This window comes from Thermobia domestica, chromosome 9, assembly GCF_964235325.1.
Source record: "Thermobia domestica chromosome 9, izTheDome1.hap1.1, whole genome shotgun sequence".
Lineage (NCBI taxonomy): Eukaryota > Metazoa > Arthropoda > Insecta > Zygentoma > Lepismatidae > Thermobia > Thermobia domestica.
Window position 1 is genome coordinate 170196785 of NC_137462.1, and position 23299 is coordinate 170220083.

A 23299-nucleotide genomic window follows, 5' to 3' on the forward strand; every position below is an offset into this window, starting at 1 on the left:
CTTTTAGCCAAAGAAAGCGTGTTACTATGTATCGTGGTGAAGACAAATCCTACTTAATTTCTGTTTAGGCATCCGAAGTTTCCATATTAATGTTGTCCAGGAGCCGACACCTTTCTCCCCTCTCATTTCCTTTCGGACACTAATCGCTCTTATCCTTTCTCTATCACTATCTCTTATCCTTTTTCTTTTCCTATCAACTTCAGTACGCTTATTTACATTGCAATAGGATGTAATATTGAGGTCTTAAATTTTCAGTAATAATAATAATAATAATAATAATAATAATAATAATCATGGTATTAAAATTTTTAAAGTTGCCCTAAAATTAGGCAAAACTTACAAATAAATCGGGATTTCGGGAGGGTGTTTGGACTGCAACTACCAAAATTTTAAACCAAAGCGTTCCACTGAAGTTTCATGTAGAAAGCATTCTATTGTACGTTTTGAGAAAGAGAACTGTAATAAAATAACTTAATATCACTGAACAGTACTGCATATAATAAACTAACTTTTAGGATATGCAGAAGTAACTATAAAAGCTTAGCTATAAAAATACATACACAGACCATAATAAATTCAATGAGTTCCGAAATACAAAGTAACAAAATAGCGTATAAGATTCAGTCTACAAAGCAATTGTTACTTAAAGAATGGATATACACTATTTCGAGAATCGAGATAAAACGAGAAATGTGTACAATACTTTTCGTTTCGTCTCAATTTTCATCTCCAAAGCGAGACGATAATTTGAGTTAGCTTTATTCCGTCTTAAATGTAAAATGTTAACTCTCGTCTCAATTTTCTTTGTTTTGTATCAGAAACGAAATGAGAAATTCCACTTCTCGTGAGCAACACTAAACAAAACCGAAATATTCTTGCGAAATGTTACATTTCTGGTTGTAATGTTATGCCCTGAGCGATAATAAGCTGCTAACTTTTAGTCACTATGAGATATTATTATTATTATTATTATTATTCCTGAAGATCTGATAGTTCAAGTAATGAAACATCCGAGTATTCAAATATCAGAAAAAAACGTGTTTCATCGCCGATCAATCGAAAATGAAAAATTCTAAAGTACTGGTCGTTCGTGGATCCGATTTGATTCGATTACCTTTAGATTACTGGTCGAGCGCCTTGACCACTTAACCACGATTACTACGCAGCAATTGATTTGTCTTTAGTTCGTTTACGAGTATAATACACGCGCAGTATTTGATTCAAAATAAAGGAGTTTCGTATTTTGTTTTTAAAAAATCTGTAATGTTAATAATTTAGTGAATACAGTGATATTATGCCCTCAGAGTCAATTACATATTCCTGTGTTTTGCCAATCAATCTGACTGTTAATAAGCTACTGTTTTGAGCGAACAGAAAAGACTCTTGATTTAGGCAAGCCGAAAGAAGTAACGCTTTAGATGAGTAGTTAGAATTGTAGTTTCCTAATCTGGCGGCCCGGGTTCGATTCCCGCCTTTGCCGTTTACCCTTTTTAAAATGTTTCATTTACAAGGCTGATCTCCAGTTGGATGCTGCTAAATGAAAGATAACTCTATTGGAGAAATTCAGTGATGATGTAATCCTGAAAATAAAGGAACGAAAATGAATGGAGAAAACGAGTTACAGAGGTAATTGTATTAATGGTTCTATATTTGATATTATTCGTTAATTTCGTGCATTTTTAAGTTGTTTATTGACACTATATTCTCCCCTTTTCTCTTTGTCTCAATGTGTAAAGTTTCACAAATATTATACAAATCATGAACCCTTAGTTATATTTGCAAGTAAACAGGAAATAGGCCTACTTTAATACACATAAGTTCTCCAACTTTTTGCATGTTATCGAATTTTTCATTTTTAATATTTACAAATAAATTACCAATAGTTGGCATTTTCAAAAATTATTTAACGAATAATGAAATCAACAATTTCTTCTTTCGAAGTAGTATTACGTATGAATCAGTAGCGCCGGAACCTAGGAGCTCACGCCCTGTTAGACCCCCAAAATTTTCATTGGGGGTTGAGTTCTTCCCCCCAAATGATCCATCCATACTTTTAATTGATATGCAGGTAGGACTATTGTTAATAGTTTCAAAACTCAGCGCAAAGCTTTGAGTTAGTTAAAAAAATAAAATAAAATAAAAAAAATAACCTACCATATGTATCGCATAACTATCCGTATATTATTTGATAACGCGGATATGTATAGTTATTTGAACTAAGTAAACTTGTTAATATAATCCTCATTTGAGTTAATTATAAGATTAACAAAGTCCCTCGACTGTTATCTTCTTATCAGCGCCTCTGATATCCGTATATTTTTTCAAATGGCTGTGTATAGTTTTACGTGTGTATCATACAAACAAGAAGTACTATGAGTACAAGTGTCCAAAGATACTCTTTTTTGCCATTTCGTCAGCCAGCGTTTCGCTCCACTTCTGCACGAAAACATTTTTTACGATTTGTGCTTTTAACACTTGGCAGCAACTTCACGCTGCTGTGCTAGCTACTACCAGGCGTAATTAATCTTGAAACAGGCGTTAGTTGGATTGCCTATCTCATGGATTATGTACCTCAAGAATTTCTGTGGACCGCTGTACATCCTATGGTAAAGATGTTTCCGGGCAGACATCATATTTCAGGATGATAATGCGCCCATTCATACAGTTGGAGGTATTGCGGCGCGTTTTGAGGGCGCGCGAGATGAAGCTGAACACTTTCAAGAACCCGCCAAATCCGCAGAACTGAAAATAATTAAACATCTGTAGTACGGTTTGGAAACATTAATCCGACGCAGATTTCCGCCTCAACCTCTCCCACGGAACTGAGCGATGCACTGCACGCGGAATGGTGAAATATTCCAGTTGTTTCCTCTACGACCTTTGACTCCATTCCATGACGCATCAGAGTTGTTTTGAGAGCGAAATGTGGTCCAACGCCATATTATTCTGATGAGTTGGGCTTCTTTTTAGGTGTTTCCATTAACTCATTAGTGCATGAAGTTTGCTCGCGGTATTTTTGTGTACAGTTTGTTATTTCGGGCTAGGTTTATAATACTTTAAACACTATAACGGATTCAACCTGAAAATTTTGATTTTGTAGGTGGGAAGTGTCATTCAAAAAATCGAAACATATGCACAGCGAATAATATATATCTTAGCGATATTTTTGTACTAAATACTTTATTCTTCATACAACATTAACACTTACAAGTACCTGGCTAATTTGGTTAACCGTTTTAGTTGTTGACAACAATCTGACATTTCCTTACTAGTCATGTATTTGAAACGTTATTGTCCTTTCAATAACAACAGCAGTCTCTGAAGTATTTGCCCTGTAAACCGAAAGTTGCCTGTTTTTCGAAAACAGTAACACATTTTCAGGGCTATTAAAGAATCACATAACAACATTCTGTCCGCTAAAATTGTGGATGTATGTTTATAATGAATTTAAACGTAATGAAAACACGTCATCCGATTTTCCTGATCACATGTACTATTGGGTTAAATTAGTAAGTATTAACTTATATAAGAAGTATTAATATTAAATGTCAACAATACACTTTCAAATTTTGTCTTTCGATAAGGAGGCCACATGGTTTTCGTTAACATGGTATTTGCACGCACGAATTTGTTTCAGTCTTCGCTGACAAAATGTACTAACTAACCTTATTCAAAGAATAATATTGGATTTGCCTTTACTTCGTTTTCCGTAATTTCACTCAGGAAAAAAAGTTGTTTTACTATTAATTCAATATACATTGATTTATATGGGAAATTATTTTTCTGTTTTCTCTGGAATGTGCTGGAATTTTATTAATTTGATTTTATTGACATCTTTAAATTTCTTTAAATGTCCCTTACTTCAAGAAAATTAAGTTTCTGATATATATAACGTAAATATTTGATTAATTAGATTTAATTTAAGTAACGTTAAATTTTTAACGACGGTGGATCAATAAGTAACACACAATAATCTTTTGAAGTGATATTATACTGAAATGCGACGTAGAAATTGAACGAAGTATTTCAAAGTTTGTACTGTAGTCAACAATGGTTCGATTAGGTGCAACTTTAGCAGCAAAAATGTGAATTACTGAAAATTACATGACGCTTGTATTACAGTCGTTTACTTGTGAACAACAGGGAGTAAAGAGGACTGTAGTTTGACGAAACCAAAGTGAAATTCATAGGAAAATAATGTGTGTGTGTAGGGGGAAGACCGTAGCAACATCTCCAAATGGTGAAAAGTCATTCAAGAGGATTGTCCGAATCTTGCGCCGACATGCTGTTGGATCTGTTTCTAAAAATACTTCAGAAGTTTGGATGGAAGGCATTGTGGTATCTCCCCCCATTTAAGTTTCCCCATCGTTCGAAAACACCTATTTTAAGATAAAACTTTCTTACTTCATATTATATGATACGAATATTGCTATTAACATTACTATTATCATTAAAAACTCTTAAATGAAACGAAAATGTGATCTAGACCCATTTCAGTAAAATGTCTACTATTTGTCCCTCCCCCGTCCCCCACAAATATATATTTCTTAAGGATTTACTTGTGTTAAATATTGTCCTCTTAATTTAACTAGTGAAGCACCGAATACCCTCACTATTTCATTTCCAAATGAACGGAAAATAATTTAAGGTGCTGCTGCTGCTGCCATAGAGCTCCTACAAGTAATAGAAGTGTTAAAGGTTTTAAATTCTAGAGGCCACAAATGTCATGTTTTTCTAGTGAAGTCTTAAATATTAATGCTTACTTCGCTCTCTCAAGGAAATGTTCCATGTTACGACGCTGTTAAAAGGTATTTGAACACGAGCCGTGAAGTAAGATTAATTTTTGGCCGCCCAACGATTCAATTTCAATGTCAAAGTCAAACAATTTGTGCACAAATGGCTGTACTCCCGAAAGACGGACTTCTATGAACTGACATGACATCTTTAAGTTTTACGTCCCACGGTTATACCGGTGAGGCTAAAGGAGACGGTGATGATGAGAGATGAGTGAAATGGTGGAATGAAGAAAGTGGGAGGAAAGGGGAGAACCACGAGAAAACCCACGAGCACGGTGTTTGTCCACCACAAAGTTCACTTGGCTGGGGCTGGGATCGAACCCGGGACCCCAAGCACCAGAGGTGAACGCTCTACCACTGAGCCACCGCGCCCCCCTTCTATGAACTAAAACTTGTACCACGATAGAAGAAATGTGTTGAGAGTCTTGTTGGCTATGTTGAAAAATATACTTAACATCAACCTGTAATTTGTATATATTCTTGGTGCTTTTTTTTTCAAACGAAGTTGTACGTTACTTATCTGCCCTCGTATAATGCAAATTTTGAAAAAGGAAGGAATATTTAACTAACATTGAAAAAGATATCAGTAAAATCACATTAAAATTTGAGTTCATTTCAAATAAAATAGAAAAATAATTCCTGAGATAAATCAATGGCCTAAAAATGACAGCTACTCAACGCTATTAGCGGCATATCTTCTCATTACAGGTCAACTGTGGAACTAAGAAAAGATGTTTTAGGTGGAGATTTCTTTGTGGATGAAAGGAACGAACGTAGCGGGAAATTGAAAGCGGTATGAATTGAAGACATCTTGGAAAGTTGTTAAAGCCGTTTGATAAATTATTAACTATTACTAATCTTTTCAACGAATACTCTGTATATTCATATATAGAAGATAATACAAAGAAATATGGTACAATGTTTAAGTGTTGAGAGTCGGAATGGAGTTAAGCGCATTTTGAATCTCCTCAGTTCTCCCAGACTTGGGTTAATCTATAGGGTTAGGACCTTTAGGTGCTCACCTTTTTCGTTTAGAGCAAAAAAGTGCTCTCAGAAATTACCTAATGTGTCAGATGTCGTTTTTCCTCCTTTTTGGAATTTTTATCACTTTATCCCCATTTCCTCATGTTTTCATTGTTACTGCTACTTAAAATTTTATTCCAATGATCTTAATCAAAAATTGTATATTATTTTAATTTACTGTGTGTTATTCTGGCTTATTTTAGAATTAGGGATTATAGTTCTGGACATTCGGCAACTATGGCCTATTAAGTCCGTTACGTATAAGGGATGTCCCTCGAAGATCACACTACCCGGGGAAGTGAGGAAGGCTAAAAGGTTGATTTTGATTTTCAGTTTAGTGCTCCTTTCACAGTGAAGCTATATAAAACGTGGATCTACAGTTTAACATAGGTTCCGAACCACATGAGTTCCCGCCGAGAATTGAACCCGGGTCTAGGAAATCAGGAATGGGTAGGAAATGGCCTGGAACCTTCATGTTAGGTATCTTTCTGGTATAATAAGGAAAACTCAAGAAAAAACCCAGGATGGCTGGCCTGAAGAGGCTTTTACACTTTTCCGACGGAATGTTCCCATCCGGAATTGAACTCGGGGCCGCTCGCACCAAAAGCAAAATCGTCAGCGACTACCTATGTAGGGACACTGTTATTCTAGCTGTACAGCAAAATAATAGAAGCAACAAACCTCTTATACAGTTATTTTCAGTTTCAATTTGTGTATATTACATATTGAATCAATGTTTTTGGTTCAAAGCGATCTTTTTCATTATAATGTATCCTGTAGACATCTACTATTAGTGTTCGTAAATTTGCAGTTAGACACTATCTCAAAAATGATCAGGCTTACATTTAGCAGCTTGCTTAATGTTGTCAAGCACATTAGCGAATGTTTTCTTTTCTTCCTATGGTGACAACACAGGTGAATATTGTACTCAAGATATAGATAATATAAATATACAGGATATAAATACGTAATATACTAATATTGTATGATAAGGATAAGACAATACAAGAGCAAATCGCAAGATGAAATATCTTCGAATTGGTGCAATATAAAATTGGCGTATAAATATCACTCACCACTTTGATTTCTTCCGCAAGTGTAAGTGTAGATGGCAGCACCACCATTTATCGTAGATGGCGCTAATGGCCAATGTCTCGTGGGCAGAAAGTCATTCGAGTGTCAAGTGGGTTAAGATAGCAGGTGCGTCAAGCAACAAGCCGTAATTAGATTTCTGTGGGCCCAGGGCAAACCTGCTCAGGAAGTGCAAAAGGTAATAGTACCTGTTTACGATAAAACATGTTTTTCCAGGGAAGCCGTTTGCAACTGGGTGGAACATTTCAAGTGTGGTAAACCCGGCATCACTGATAGCAATCGTCCCGGACATCCGACAATTTCCCACCAAATGAGGAATGTTAAGATACGATCCGGGTTCATTGACGAGGTGGTTTTACAGTTGAATTGCTTACATGGAAAATCGTACAGCACTGTGCACGACGAACTCAATATTTTCAAAATGTGTGTGCATGATGAGTTCTCTGTAAGCTTACTGCCAACACAAAGAAATTAAAATGATTCTGTTATCAGCATCTCATGGTGCATGTAAGAGAGGTTAGTGAGTTTCTGAACCGCATCATCACGGATGACGAAATCATTCACCAGTTTGAATCGCAGAAAAAAAAGCACGCGAGCATGGAAAGGAACCGTCCCTCATCATTCAAAACTAAGATCAAGGTCACCTAGTCAGCACGAAAGGGGACAGCCAAGGTATCCTATCCTATTAGCGGAATTTCAGCCCCCGAGTCACATTGTCACTGTTACTAGGTACTGCCGAACTTTGACGAAGTTATGGTCAGCTATTCGCAGGAAACGTCTAGGTGCTTTGAGAGTTAGAATTCTTTTGTTGGATGACAAGGACTGTCCACACAGTGTCAATACAACAGTGGTTCCTATACAGTCCTTAGATTGGGAACAGCATCCGGCATACAGCTCAGATTTGGCACCATCAGATTTCCATCTATTAGGACCATTGAAAGATTACCCACGTGGTTCCTAATTCCAAGATATGACTGAGGTCAATAGGAAGATTACCATCTGAATGCCGTTCATTCTAGCCTTGGAACTGCTCTGCCTTAAATCTGATCAAACCAAACCACTTTTAATAAATAATAGTGTTACAGTTTCGGCAATCTGTCACTGCCTTCATGAGACACATTAAAATCTAAATGCTACAGCTTATATATTTCAGAAAATGAGAGGTGGTCGTTTCTAGGAACCAATGAGATCCTTCCTTTCGCTTTTAACAGCTTTTAATTGCATATACATCTCAATTTTAACTATAAAACTTTCACTTTTTAAAAAATAAACTTTAATTGGCACATCTGTGTTACCTTTTCTGCTCTATCCAAAATCTTTTACGGATATTTAGCCCATAATTGCAATTCTTCAGTTTCTCTCTCTCTCTCTCCTCTTCGTATTCATTCCACCTCTTTCCACTTTGTTCTAATGCTGCTTCTTTTCCTTCTCAGTACTTCCATACCTTCCCAATCTATTTCACCTCTTACATGGTTATATACTTCGATCTAACCCTCTTCAATCTAACGTCATAATTATTTTTAATTGAGGAGGTTACTAGCTGGCTACTACACCAACCACACCACCTTCGCTGCTTAGCTTTGACAGACTCGTGAAACGCTGAGACAAAAGTGCCTAAACCTACATAGTGATTACGTGGAGAAATACACTCAGTTATCAGGTAACTCTTTAGACTTTTCTTTCTATATCATTTTGCGTTTTACATGTTAATTTACTCTCGTATTATATAATATAAATGTAAATTCTACATTTGTCATATAGAGATGTAGGGTAAAGTTGTTTTCAATTAGATAAATTAGTAGTTCTCAAAATAGTTGTGGGGGGGAAATAGCATTTTTTTTCTCATCTCAGAACTTACTTTTAGCATCCCTTCCTTTTTTACTTATGAAAACCCTCCTCAAAAAACTTGACCCTGATTATTAGGTATTCATAAAGAAAGAAAAAAGTGAGTGCCGGAAACCAAATGATGCACCTTCGAATTACTTACACCAGTCATTTCCAACTGGCCGACGTATGGCCTAGCAGCATGTTTTTTGTGATCGCAAGTAGGACTGTAAGCAATGCAGCAAAGAAGAGTACGCATCAAGAAAGCACAATTTAATAAAACAAATGTTGGCACTGTACGAGTAGTTATGGACCTATGAGTAGCGTCATTGATGTTCTCATTCGAAGATTATAACGCCAGGTTTCATGTCTACTCTTTCTTCTCTAGGTGGTTTATTGGGAATTGCAAACTGTGACGTCACAAGACCCAGTTGGAAATCACTGATATCTAAGAAAAGTTTTGTATAGGACAAGCTTAAGTCAAATATTAGTCACAGATAGATAATAAGGATAAGTCTTCAAAAATAATGTAAAATAGTTTTCCATGAGCCGCATGCACTACAGCGAAAATCATGCAGGAAGAGATTTCATGTAGGAAAAAAAATTAGAGATTAGTCTGAATAAGGTGTAATAAAATCACAAACCTAATTTGTGGCATAGGAAAATCTGAAGCCCAAATGAACATGAGATGAATCACGCAAACAATTAAAGCAGACATCAAAATGGAAGTTTCGGAGTCTACATTATCAGGGGACAGTTGTTCCTCAGGTTCTAAACCTGTAAGATTTGGACTTCTTTAAACTTATTAATATTTTGAAGTCAATCACCAACTGAGTTAATTAAGACTTAAAGAAAGAAAGTGAATAAAAAGAATAAGCGCATAAATACGGATAATATCACAAAATTCATGTACTTTTAAGTACTGCGTAATACTTTTTCGAAGGATTTTCTATCACCTTCAGCTTATTACGTCTCCATTCGGTATTTCTTTACCTGTCCTTAGAAAAGTAACGGTGAAAGAGTGGAGTTGATTTTGAGTTTAACGTCTTGTTCAGCAGCGAGGCTATATGAGACGTGGACCTACTGATTAAAGTTGGAATCCGAATCACATGAGCTCCCGCCGGGAATCGAACCCAGGTCTCCCACGCCAAAGGCGCGTACGCTAACCGCTTAGCCATGAAGGAGCTCTAACGGTGAAAGAATGCAACCATGAAGTTATTATAATATCTTTTATATTACTGTTTGACAGATATAACGAAGTCAACAAAAATCTTTATGATTGACATCAGGGATTTAACAACGGAATCTAAATACGAGTTACTCTGAATGGGCCAGTTATTTTCTCCGAGAATTCCTTAAAAGGAATGTTGGTCCATTTAGTAACTTATGTTCAGATTATTCGTTGAAAATAAAGTTACAAATTATCCAAATCAAGCACATGCCTAAATTTCAATTGGACAAGTTATCGCAAAACTGAAGTAAGCATAAAGGGAATGTCTTTTTAAACGGAAATTATACATTCATATCCACTCATTGTCAGAAGTCTGAGAACACTACTGATTTTTCAGAAAATTCCAGACAAAATACAATGTATCCATACCAACCCCTGTTTGTTGGACCTGTTTTACAATATATACATCATTGTTCACATAATGAAACGAAAGTTCACTGTTCTGTTTCCATTGAGAAAGATTTATCGAAGAACTTTGTGTTCATTGAAGCCGATCCTTAGCCTTGATAAGAGCTTTACGGATTCCAAGAATCTGTTTGATACATTTATCCAACTTTTGCAATTTCAACAGTTTTGAAGAGCCTTTCCAGGGTGTCTACTAAAATTCCAAAATGAAATTTCGTGACTTTTTCATAACCTTTTCTTTACCAAATTACAAAATTTCCTAACATTTTCAAGAGTGAATTTGGGTGCGAATTAGGCCGAATTTTCATCCATGCGATAGAAACGTAATTTGCTTGCGATTTGGTAGCGTCTAAAGCCAACCACAGACATTTTTAGTGGTGAATTTTGACGTTTTATAGAACAAAATTTTCCAATCTGTACTTACATTTGTAGTTTTAAAAAAATCGTGACCCAAAAGCTAAATTTCGTGACTTTCATGACCGTTTTATGATTTCGTGACATTCGTGACTTTCGTGACCGATAGACATCCTGCTTTCATAGATATTCAGTATTCGTTGGCAAGTGTTCACCGACTGTCATACTACAAGAGCTCAACGAGTAACAAACCGTGAGATTGTGGCGACTATTCCATTTTTGTGATGATGTGAGCCTGATCTTTCCTTTGCAGATAATTACTGCGTAACTTGTGAGAATATTTGGAATTGTTATTCTGTTGTAGTACAAAGTCATGGCTCAAATTCCGCGTTCCTAATAGAACTGACTGCCTCACTTTAATTTTGTGACGTTTTTGTAAATTACTCTGTTGATTTAAATTATCAACTGATTGCCTGTAAAACAACTTCACACAATGACACTACCTTTTTCATGTTTTACTGTAGGTATTAAACAACCGGAATGAAAGCACTTTTCGGAAGGGCGACGCACAAACATCTGACATTGAGAACCGAAAAGTTAAAATTCAGACTCGTCGGTGCAGAGTACTCTTTTTCATTATTCATCGCTCCAGTCTTTATGTTTTTGCCCAAGAGTTCCTTTTGCAATGTTTCCTGCTCGAAGGAGTGGTTTCGTTAATGCACCCGCAACCCCAAGATCATAAATCTGCAGGTTTCGGACCACCGTCCCATCTGATACTAATTGGGACGGCTCTTCCGTAGTTCTATTGCTACTTTCGGAGCGGCTGAACGTCTTTTCTGTTTGTTTGTAGTTCTAATGAACTTGTTCTTAGTAGAAGTTATTATTTCTGGACGACCACTTTGTTCCTGTACAATATTTACACCAGTTTGTGACATCTTTGAAAAGTCAGACGCATTGCTCCGAGTAACATCTGCAACAACTGACAGATTTTCCACAGAGACTACTCTCTTCTCTTAAAATAACCACTTAAGCACGTGATTCGGCACTTGAATGACAGTTTTTCTTCCGAATTTTATAGCATTTTCACGTTCATCACACTAATTTACTAATTCACGCGAATGAAAGCAGCACGACCGCATGGCACACATTCACACCCAACTTGATCCATATACGACACGATTGACTAGCACAAACAACTGTTCGCGATCATAAACAGACAACTATGGTAAGGGTTTGTACAATCACCACTAGATTTTGAAACGATGCATCACCAGACAAAGCATGACATCAATTGTCTGTTCGTTATTTATTTATTTACTGCAAAAGTTTTCCTCGATAAAAGTGTGTTAGTGTAAACGATCAGCGTTGTTCATTTTGCAAAACAATACCGGTTTTGTGGAGAGACAATGTCTTTTAATTGGAAAATACTGGAAAGTACATATATATAAACACAAGTTTACAATCAAATAATGATGTTCCACGATTATTTAAGTGATTACTGAAGGCGAAATATGAGAAGAAAAAATCAGAAGCTTTTAAGGTAGTATTCTAGAAGTTGTTGTACGAAATAGATTTACATATATTACTGTGGTTCGGATTCCACTTTCAGCTGTAAGTTCATGCCTTATATAGCCTCGCTGCTGAAAAGGAATGCTACAATTCAACGAAAAGTCTTGGTGATGAAATGGAATGCTATAAAATTTAACAAATAAACTAGAGGGAGAAGAGAACCATTATCTACACATCATTATACTACAAGTCAGAATATTTTCCAACATGTAGTTACTATCTAGTTTTCCTTATGCCGAAAATAAATAAATGAATAAAAGGAAGTATTTTACGCAGTTAAAACAATACGCACTATACAATTAATTTTTTAAAAAACTGTTCTAATATGTTTTTTCGTACAAACAGACAGGCTAAGTTCTAGAAAATTGATGAAAAGTGCAAGTTGGGAATCAACTACATCCTTCTGATTTACCTGATAAATATTCTAAAGATATTTCTTTTACGTAACTGTTCATACTTACTTCTTGTGTAAGATTTTTCTTCTGACAATATTCTTTCTTTCTCCGCTTCCGGAGATGGAATATCTATTTCAGGTTTAGAAGTTGTTGGTGTTTCAATATCTGGTTGTGAAGTCGGTGGTGGAATTTCTGCATCCGGCGGCGCAGTAGGCGGACTTTCTTCCTGTTTTTCTACAGATTCCTTACCAACTGTTTCTTCAGCGGTCTCACTCGAAGTTTCATCAGTTTTATTTGCGCTCTTTTCTATTAAATAAAAATAAGGATCCAAAATATTATTGTTATCACAGACAACAAAATCATAAAACAAGTATCAATTACTTACCTAGTTTTTACTGTAAATTTATGATAGTGGTCTAAAATACGGATAACTTATTTTGTCTTGGCAAAAGTATATGTATTAATTATGGAATAGAAGTCTCTCTTTCACGGGCACTCGCCGGTACAAACACAGTCGTCCTTCCCCTAAATGTTTTGTAAGTTAACAATTGCAAGCTGAACTTGAAATTATTCTTTTGTATGTCAATAATAAATTTCACTAGTTACAAGTACTAATGTTGCACGTTTTCATTGTGCTACTTTTACTTTTAGTAGGTCACTATACGAATTAAGGGATTTTTATGGGGAATATGTGCTTGACAAATTATCACATATGCTATGAGTTTTACAGTCCATAAAACAATAAAACACATGGTCCAGTGGTATACTTTTGTTCCTTTACGGAGGTTGATATTTTCTGTAATTCGAAACACAAAGTCTAGTAATTCGAAAACTGATTTTTTTTTTTTTTAATATCCATCTGTATTCGTATTAGAAATAATTTATTTACTATATACTGCATACAATTGCCATACGGGCTACAAGTAATCTATATAATCTCTCTAACCGGGACCTTCCATTTAGAGCTCTAAAAATGGAGCTTTCTGATTCCTGGTGCTTCCGATTCCATATTAATTTGTAAGTCCATACCTCATATAGCCTCGGTGCTGATAAGAGAACATTAGAAACTCGAAACACAAATTCTATAAACAGAGAAAAACAAATTCTATAAACAAATAACGTACTGCTCTAACAAAAACTACGATTATACATAGCTATTCTCGCCTGAAGTTCCATGTTTTTATGGTACTCTTCAAATTGAACGGTCATTAAAGAAAATAAAACAATAGGTTTATTCATTTATCAATTTTTCCACTTATAGGTTATCTACCTGACTAATTTAGTTTGTCTAACTAGAATCACAGACTAATACAAACTGAGTTTACTCCTCTTGTAGATCTCATTCAGTCTAAGACCTACATGTTCCTCTCTGAATAATACGAGGGTCATTTAACTCGAAGTGGCAACATAGTTGTGAAATGGAATGTAGTGAATCACTCACCTCAAGAAGCTTACAGTCTTTCGATGTAGTCTCCGCCAGCCTGTTGAACCTTTCACCAGATATCTGGTAACCGTTGAATACCTGTAAAAGCCACACTTTGTGACAGGGTGTTGATAGTGCGCCCTAAGGCACGAACAATGCTGGGAATGTCTCTGAAACATTTGCCTCAGATGTTCTTTCCTTTTTGGGGATTATGGCGGGTGCCCCAGTACTCTCAACCTCATCGTCGTAACAGTCTGTATTGGATTGGCTGTATGGCATTTGGCATTGTCGTGTAGGAGAATTGGTCCAGACTCCAGGAGGTGTGGACGTTTGCGCTGCAATGCTGGTCGCAAATGGTGACTGAGGTATGAAGCATAGTATGCAGCATTGACGGTAACGTCCGGTGGAGCTTGATGTGACAGGATAACTCCTTCGTTGTCGTATGACATTATCATCATCACCTTCACGTTTGCTGGCTCTTGCCTAAGCTTCTTCGGTTGTGGCGATTCTGGGTGGCACGTTTCAATTCAGGCTCGTAGTATCTTCCCCACATTTCGTCACTTGCAATAATGTGGTGCAACAAATCATTACCTTCCTCATTGTAACGTTGAAGGTGTAGGTGCGCACATTCCCACCTATGCTACTTTTGAACCTCGGTCAGAGCATGGGGTACCCATCTGGCTGCAATTTTCCGCATGCCAAGATCTTGTGTTAGCATACGGAACACTGATCCAAAAGGAATGTTCAGCTCCCGCGCCAATTCACTACAAGTCCAGAACCGATCACCGTCAAGCAGTGTCCGTAATCTTGCAAGATGAATTTCGTCCGTAGCCGTTCGCATATGCCCTACACCGTGCATTTTGTCTGTTGACTGTCGTCCCGTCTGAAATGCTGCAACCCATCTCGCCACTGTCCGATACGGTAAAGCAGCTTCACTACAGGCGTCTACTAATCCTCTGTGAATCGTCCTAGCATTTCGCCCTCGTGCCACAGGAATTTCATAAACACACGCTGTTCTGCACGCGTGAACATTGCGTTAGGGCGGTATTTCACTCAACAATCACTTTGACAATCTCCACTGAGTTAAATGAACCTTGTAAATTTGATACTCCAATCGAGAATCTTGTTCACACTACCAAATAAGGTTAAATAAGACGAGTCAAGTACAGTCAAAAGGTAAAAATATAAGAAGTAAACAAGAAAAGAGTAAAATGAACATATTCATTAAATGCTGCGCAGACCGTATAGTTGTCTCCATCTTATAACAACAAATGAATGATTATGGATACATGGTCCACGAACCTATTATACTTTGGAACCAATTATTTATTGGAACCAATATCCAATTTACGTTCTTTGTATTAAATAAAATATTACTTTTAAAAAAAGTTTCCTTTCTGTTCTCTTTTGGGGTTGATTAATTTACAGATTCACATAACATTCTAATTTACAGAATGTTGTATACCACTCAAATACTTTGATAAAACCCATATCACCATGTTATGTAAGCTGCACCACATACGTATCTGTTTCATTACATTGACAAAATATTTCCCATTTCAGCGCGAATTTTTATATCTGTGAAGTAAATTCTAGATAATTTGGTACTTTAAAAGTCAACTTAATACAGTAAAACCTGCCTTCAACGGACCCTTTATTAAACGGAAAACTGTCTTAAAGGGAAATATTTCATGGTCCCATGGATTTTGGAGTAAAAGACATGTAAAAGTCCCTTCATTAAGCGGAAACTGTGTTATGCGAACAACGGAAAGCAAAATAAACCGTTAACGGAAAATTCTGAGTTTCAGACTACATCGTTTAGAAAATTGTTAAACATCCTGTGAGAGGGTAAATATATACTGTCTGCGATAAATACTTCGTTCTTTTGTTAAATCTTTATGGGCAGTGTTGACCTTCGTCAATCACTACTCATATTCGGCTCCCACAATTTTTCGCTAGTCCTACGTAGCATGTCAGCTGTCAGTCTTCTTTGTAGGCGTACTTCTGTTCCGCTTGTGTAGCAACTAGCCGCAGCCAACAAGAATGAGAAGAAAACTGACAAAACAAAGTTCTGGAAAAAAGGAATTGAGGTAAAGCAGAAGTTATATATCTCCATCACGTGTCGTGAAAACAAGGAGGAAAGAGTTCAGAGGACTTTCAAAATTCCAGAGAAAGCTTTTCTGTGTCCTGAAGTATACCGCAGCCAAGTAGTAGCAATGTATGCAAAAAATCCTGCTTGACTATTGGGAAAAATAAAGGAAAGTGTGCACAGCATATTTTGTGTTTATTTTAAGTTTTTTTGGGTATTAATCCGTAGAAGGAAAAAGTACTGTAATTGAACAAGTTGAGTACATCAATATATTTTCTCATTATGTTCGTTATAAGCATATATATATATATATTTTTTTAACGGAAAGGTCTATCTCCATTAAGCGGAAACCTGTCTTTAACGGAAATTTTTGCGAGTCCCGCTCGATTCCGCTGAAGACAGGTTTCACTGTATTGTGATTGGATCTTACACGAAGTATGTATACATATAAGGCGGTTCGGGTAGTAAAGGCAAACTCAACGAAAGGCTATACGTGCAATGTCAGGTGTTCTGAATAGTAATACCATGCCAATACGTATAGATTATCGTTCGTCTTTTCGTTTAGAAAGAATAATATGATTATTTCAATCGTTCAGAGGGATTTTTTTAAAAGTTTTGTTGAGTTCGCCCTTACTACCAGGAACGTCCCATATATTCGTGATTTTTTTCGCAACTCAGCATATAAATCTTATAAATAAATTTTAAGAACTGACATTTTACATTTTGTTTGATGACAGATTTTCTAGGAGGCCTGGGGATCAGTGGTTGAGAGTATGTTCTATCGTTTTCCCTTACTTTCTTTATTGTATTTCGTTCATTATTATTTAACCGTCAAGGAACCGTCTCCCTTCGACTCTGTGCATTTTTTCATCGAACGTTAAAAGATCTACTGTCTATATCAAAAGTACTACGAATACTAAGTGAATCAATTACCTTCTTCTTTTGTTTTCTCTTGCTTCTTCGGCTTCCAAATTTTTGCTTTGTTCACTAAGTACTTTACCTGTTAGAAAGAGAAAGACAAGGAAAATGTTTAGTAGGTACATTCGGAAATAATTTACAAAAACAAATGTTACTAATATACGTATTACGATTGAAAGCAACAATGAGCTGATACTTCTTGTAAGATATGTGCATAATCAATAACAATTAATACTATCTTTTCATTCGCGCATTTTTTAGCCTTTCCAGAAAACACTATATTAGAACAACAACTTACTACTTTCTTATTACTCTATTTTAAACCTTTGATAAGATATTAAGTTATCTGACCACGATCTGGTCTTTCATTAGTGAACAGTACTAAGTCAATTGAGTAAATATATGGATAAGCATACAAAGGTAATTAAAGAATGAAGTGAATTTAGTTTCATATTGTGAAATTACGATAGACTTCCGAACTATGCAAATTCAATAATAAAACCGAAATTAGTAGATCTGCAGCTATCGGTTGCAACGGAGGGATGTGTCAGAGATGGAACTTGTTCTACGGACGCTGAATCCATCTATCGCAAAAGCAGTTTCTCGCTACCTCTTAGAATTATACATACATAGGAACTAATATGAAACCGGAAGAATTACTAGTTTCGACTACTTCCAGTTAAAGGTCTTCACTACAGCGAAATTAACCTACCGCTAATTTTAGAGTTTTTCTGTAATATCTTCAAAGCAAATAAAAATATTCGAAAAGCAGAAACGTAGTGAACTAGACAATACGATTTTACATGTGATATCTTTACCACAATTCACTTATCTGCTTTTGGTATGCCGCTATTTACAGAACCCGCAAAAAATGCTAAATCTGTCTACAGTTGCAAATCAAAAGCAGATAGATGTTGTGATAACGGTATTACATGCAAAATCGTATTGTTTCCTTCACTACGTTTCTGCTTTTCGAATATTTTTATTTGGTTTGAAGATATTATAGAAAATCTCTAAAATTAGTGGTAGTTTAATTCGCTGTAGTGAAGGTCCTTAAGTAGAGGAACACGAATTGACACTAAACTTATTCTTGAGATGCTGAATACACACCAAAAAGCATTTTTGGTCTACTGAGATCAAAACTGAGGAAGCCGGAAGATGTAGTAGATTTTTATCACTTCTGGTAACAACAGAGAAATAAAGTCGGAGAATGAATATAGTTGGGGTGCTGAATCCATTTAGAAACTGCTTTTCCCTATCTATTTCTCTTATCACTATGGCAATCGCTGTTAGAACCGGAAATTCAAGATTTTAACTAGTTTTGATTCGAAACAGAGGGACAACGATCGAGATAAAACTTATTCTTCGTACACTGAACCTATAAATAAGAAAAAAATCATGCAATTTTTTACCACTTTCTACAGAGATCAACACTGAAGCTGGTGGAGATCACTTACGGTTGTAATATGAAAATGTTAAGGCAGAAATCTACCCATACTGTACTGAATACGCATTTAAAAAAATGCTTGGACCGCGCTGCTTCAGTGGTAGAGCGCTCAATAATAGTGCCTGAGGTCCTGGTACAACCCCATCTCGAGTCAAGTGAAGTTTGAGGTAGACAAAATTCGTATGTGTGTGTGTGTGTGGGGGGGGGAGAGGGGTTCTCGTGGTTCTCTTGTTTCCTCCCACTTTCATTATTCCACCATTTTATTAAGTATCACCATCGTCGTCTCACTCTGCCTCGGTGCATACTAGAGCCCTCACCGGTGGTAAAGTCGCAAGCGTGTATGCCGTTGGTGCACAATGTCCTGGATTCGATTTTCTGTGGGACAGTATAAAAATTTAATTTCACAATCATTCACTTTTATTAATCATCCATCTCCTTTAGCCTCAAGGATATAATATACATAAGACGATAATATATATATATATATATATATATATATATATATATATATATATATATATATATATATATATATATATATATCGGTGCAGAATGGTGGTATGTTAAATAAAACTTATCTATTACAATTTTCTCACTATCATGATCAATACTGAAACTGGAAATCGTAATTTCAACTTGTTCCAGTTTAAATAGAACGGAAAGATCGAGATGGAACTTATTCACAGGACTTTGAATTCATATCAAAAAAACTCATTTTTTGTTCTTTCTTACCGTTTTTGATCTACGGAAATCAAAACTGAAATCAGAAGTGGTCATCTCCGTTGCAATAGGAAAATAAAGTCTGAGATAGGAGCTATCTATACGGTACTGAGTCCATATCAAATCTGCTTCCAGCTTTCATATTACAGTTTCTGACAATGACGATCAATGTTGAAACCACAAATCGTAAATTCTCACCAATTCCGGTTTGAATAAATTGTTAATGGAAGTGGAATCTATTCTCTGGACGCTGAATCGATTCCAAATAACCGCTTCTCGCTACGGCTTCAAGGACAATCAGCACTGGAGTTTTTTTTTTTAAAGTACTTTAAGAAAAAACAGTCAGTTTTTCTAAAACAAGTTTTCTTTCCAGACAAAATGTCTCTAAAAGTAAAAAGAAAACAAAATGGTGCCTAGAATGTGCCGTGATGACCTTCTAATGTAGATTTAAAGGAAAAGAGCAATAAAATTTGAACTTACATCCCCCCTCCTCATATTTTCTGTAATCAAAATAATGAAAAACATACCGTTTAAGGTGCAGTTCCATTTCAGTTATAGTAACAATTCTGAGTTCATAAAATTGTAATAAAACAATACTGAATTAATGCAAAAATTAAATTAATGAAAAACTTATTGCTGAGAGTGTATTTTCTTTCAGTTATATTAACAATCTGGAGTTCACAAAATTATAATGGAACAATACTGAAAAATTACAAGCAAATTATTAATTCTACACAACTTTTTTCGACTTTCAACAATTAATACAGTTGAGAAAACAAGTACAATTCTGAAGTTTCTACAAATTCAAATGAAAACACAATAATTCATTATTATCTCTAAATTGGTTTTCTAGAAATTATATGACTGAAATAAAATGATAATATAAGAAAAGAGTTTATCATTCTGGGGGTTAGCAAGAAATTAATAATAAATAACAATCGGATTCATGTTGCGAAGTGTTAAAAATAAACAAAATTACGATAATAAGATAATTCTTTGTTCGTTGCCGATCAATACACATTAACAGCGGTTTCCAAATGCGCAACAGGATTACTTATGCTGTTTCGCTACTAAAAAGTGAGACAGTATGGATGTTTTGAGTTCTTGGAACTAACGACCTTATCTACACCTAGCGTCACAAGTGAAAGGAGAAAAAGAATAAAGAATGTCGCGTATCATTTTGTAGCTAATTACTATTCCGACGTAACAAAATTTAAAACATTGTGCGAATGACCAAACAATATTCATATTTATTACATACGGTGTTCTTGTATATTGTGTAAATATATTTTACTTATGTACAAAAGAAGTCCTGATTGAATGATTGATCAGCGCCTAAGTCAAACCGCTTAAGCTAGAAATTTGAGAGTTTGATAATGCATAGATTTGTAACGTAAGTTACCACTAAGAAAGGAATTTTGGAAATTCGACAGGGAAGGATGGGGGGATGAAGGTGGCTATTATTGTAAAATGTTCGTATCTGCGGATTTCTGAAGGGCACACATGGGATTTGGTATGGGCTTTCCATTTATAATTAGACACGTGTTTCATAGTTTTCGTAGAAGGGAAGAAAAAAGGAGTGGGGATATATAATCGTTATAACAGGACGACTATATCTCGAAATTCTTTAAGGTTAAAAACATGAAATTTGGTATTTAGTCTTTTCATTTTAAATAACTGAAGACATATTTCAGCGTTTTTTGATAGTTCGTCTATACGGGAAGAAAAGAGGCTTGGAGAGAAAAAGTGTGAGAGATGCAATAATTAAAAAAACATATCTTGAACCTTAAGGTTAGAGACAGAAAATTGGTATTTAGGCTTTTAAATTAAAATAATTAAAGAGAAGGAAAGAAAAAAGAATGGGGGTTACATTGGTATAATAAGATGGCCACATCTCTGAATTCCTTAACATTAGAGACATGTTAGGTATATAAGTGCGAGACCATAGGCCAAGCAAATACGGAAGTTTGGAGGCGAAGTCTCCACCTAGCCGAAGTCTAGTATCACTGGACTGCTTGCCGTAGAACTGACGACAAAGAGACAATGTTATCAATTCGACATTTTATAGCATAAAGAAATTAAGAACCTTAATGGGCTTTCGAAATGCAAAATTTCAGCTTTTTGGAAATTACGTAACTAGCGAAAACAAGAGACTTTACTTCCCTTTCTGTCCTTTTATTGTTTCAAGCTCTGGGGATAAGGAATTCATAAATGACATCTGCTAGTTATTCATAGCATTGGCCCAACCCATTCTTTTGCTAGTTCGTCTTATTTTTCACTCAAATGGCGGCACAAATGTAGTATTCGGTTTAATTTTTTAAAAAAATGAAAAAAAAAAGAAAGAAAATTGATCTGGGCATCATTTGGCTACAACATGGGTTAGGAAGTTAGCACTTTTGTGAAATTAAGTTATTCCGTTTTTGTTATAAAAATAAAGGTTCACTTCGTGGGTTGCATAACGTCGATTCCTAGTTTCTTGACGGCATTATGCATTCAGCACTTAATAAAAAGTTACATCCGGCCACACACCAAACCAGATACTTCTTAGGCAGTCTGTAGAATGGCAAAGTTAGCAATTAACAAAATTTTATATATATATATATATATATATATATATATATATATATGGTATATCCTGTTTTCTTTCTCATTATCATACGCGTTTGTTTTATACAAAAATTGTTTATTACTTTATGCTCACGTAAAATAATAAAATATATATATATATATATATATATTTTTTACATTGCAGTCGAAAATGCTAAACAAAATTTATGAACTACGATGCAAATTTAAACTTTGTTTCGCAAACTGCTATGCAAATACCAAAATCTAAAGAAGCTGGTATATCTATATAATACGTAGATAATTAGTTATTTCACCAGAAGCTGTTACATTACAGTCTATAATAGATTATGCTTCAAAAATGCATTTACAGTATTTTCTGTAAGTTGGCCATCTACCGATATCGTTCACTTTTCAATAGAACCAAAAGTGACCAACATAAACAGGTTTTACTGTACTGTGAATGATATACTCAAGACATCGTACTTTCTATTCGTCCAATCAACTTTCAAACAGTATTTCGGCTATGCATTAAAAAAAAAAAGCAAAGGAACTGTTATAAAAAAAACGAAAAAATTACGTGAAAACATATAATACTGCGTTTTTTATTGAAAAACTTCAACAGAAAAAGTTTTTTTTTTTTTTCAACTATATTCAATATCCAAATTAAAGTTCAGATTTAGCACTGCAGCCTTGGTAACAATAGCAATTTGAATTGTCATACAGTATGCACAATCAACGCACAGTGACTGATTCAAATGACTCCAACAAATCTCCAACGAACTGACACAGCTAGAAAGTTGAAACTGATACATTATTTCTTCCATAGATGACACTGTATGCTATATGAACGGCTTATTGCTAGTGGCATATTATTTCAGTGCCAGGTCGAAAGCATCCTCGTATAATCACCAAAAACATGAATCAATTAATTTAAGTAGCAATGATCGTTGTATCTAATTAGAAATTCTGAAAATATGGAATAATACCATTACTTGTAGGAGACAAGTTCCTCGATTTTTGCTCTGTAAAGTTTTCAAGTTTCTTTTTCTGATTATCAAAAATAAAATACATACATACAGCGTTTTATTTCTAAAAATAAAGGTGCCGGTACGCTGGACTTCACGTTCATAACGGTTAAAACGTTGCATACCTTTCAGGGTATTATTGTTATTAATAATAATAATAATAATAATAATAATAATAATAATAATAATAATAATAATAATAATAATAATAATAATAATAATAATAATAATATTTTTCAGTAGCATGTCACTGAAGTCTTGTAACTAAAAACTAAAAACTCTCAGGCACATACATATAAAGATACTTTAAAAATGTCTATTTCTTACATTTTAATTTCATAATACAATAAACGTAATGATAACATTTCTTCGTGATTTGTTTCTTGTTTTTTTCTCTTTTTGTAAAGCTGTTATTGCGTT

General features: G+C 35.2%; 1 protein-coding gene across 4 annotated transcripts in view; it reads right to left on the bottom strand.

The window, feature by feature from the left end:
- The window catches only part of Grp170 (hypoxia up-regulated Grp170 co-chaperone protein), a 181522-nt gene that overhangs the window by 20205 nt on the left and 138018 nt on the right, over positions 1-23299 (bottom strand). For 3 of the 4 annotated variants that reach the window (XM_081772184.1, XM_081772182.1, XM_081772183.1), the window contains exons 15-17: positions 17135-17201; positions 12756-12995; positions 9380-9512 (exon numbers count right to left, since the gene is read on the bottom strand). In XM_081772184.1, coding sequence (XP_081628310.1) covers positions 9380-9512; positions 12756-12995; positions 17135-17201 — 440 coding nt within the window. The remainder of the gene's footprint in view (positions 1-9379; positions 9513-12755; positions 12996-17134; positions 17202-23299) is intronic. The other variant, XM_081772185.1, reaches the window with a different exon arrangement.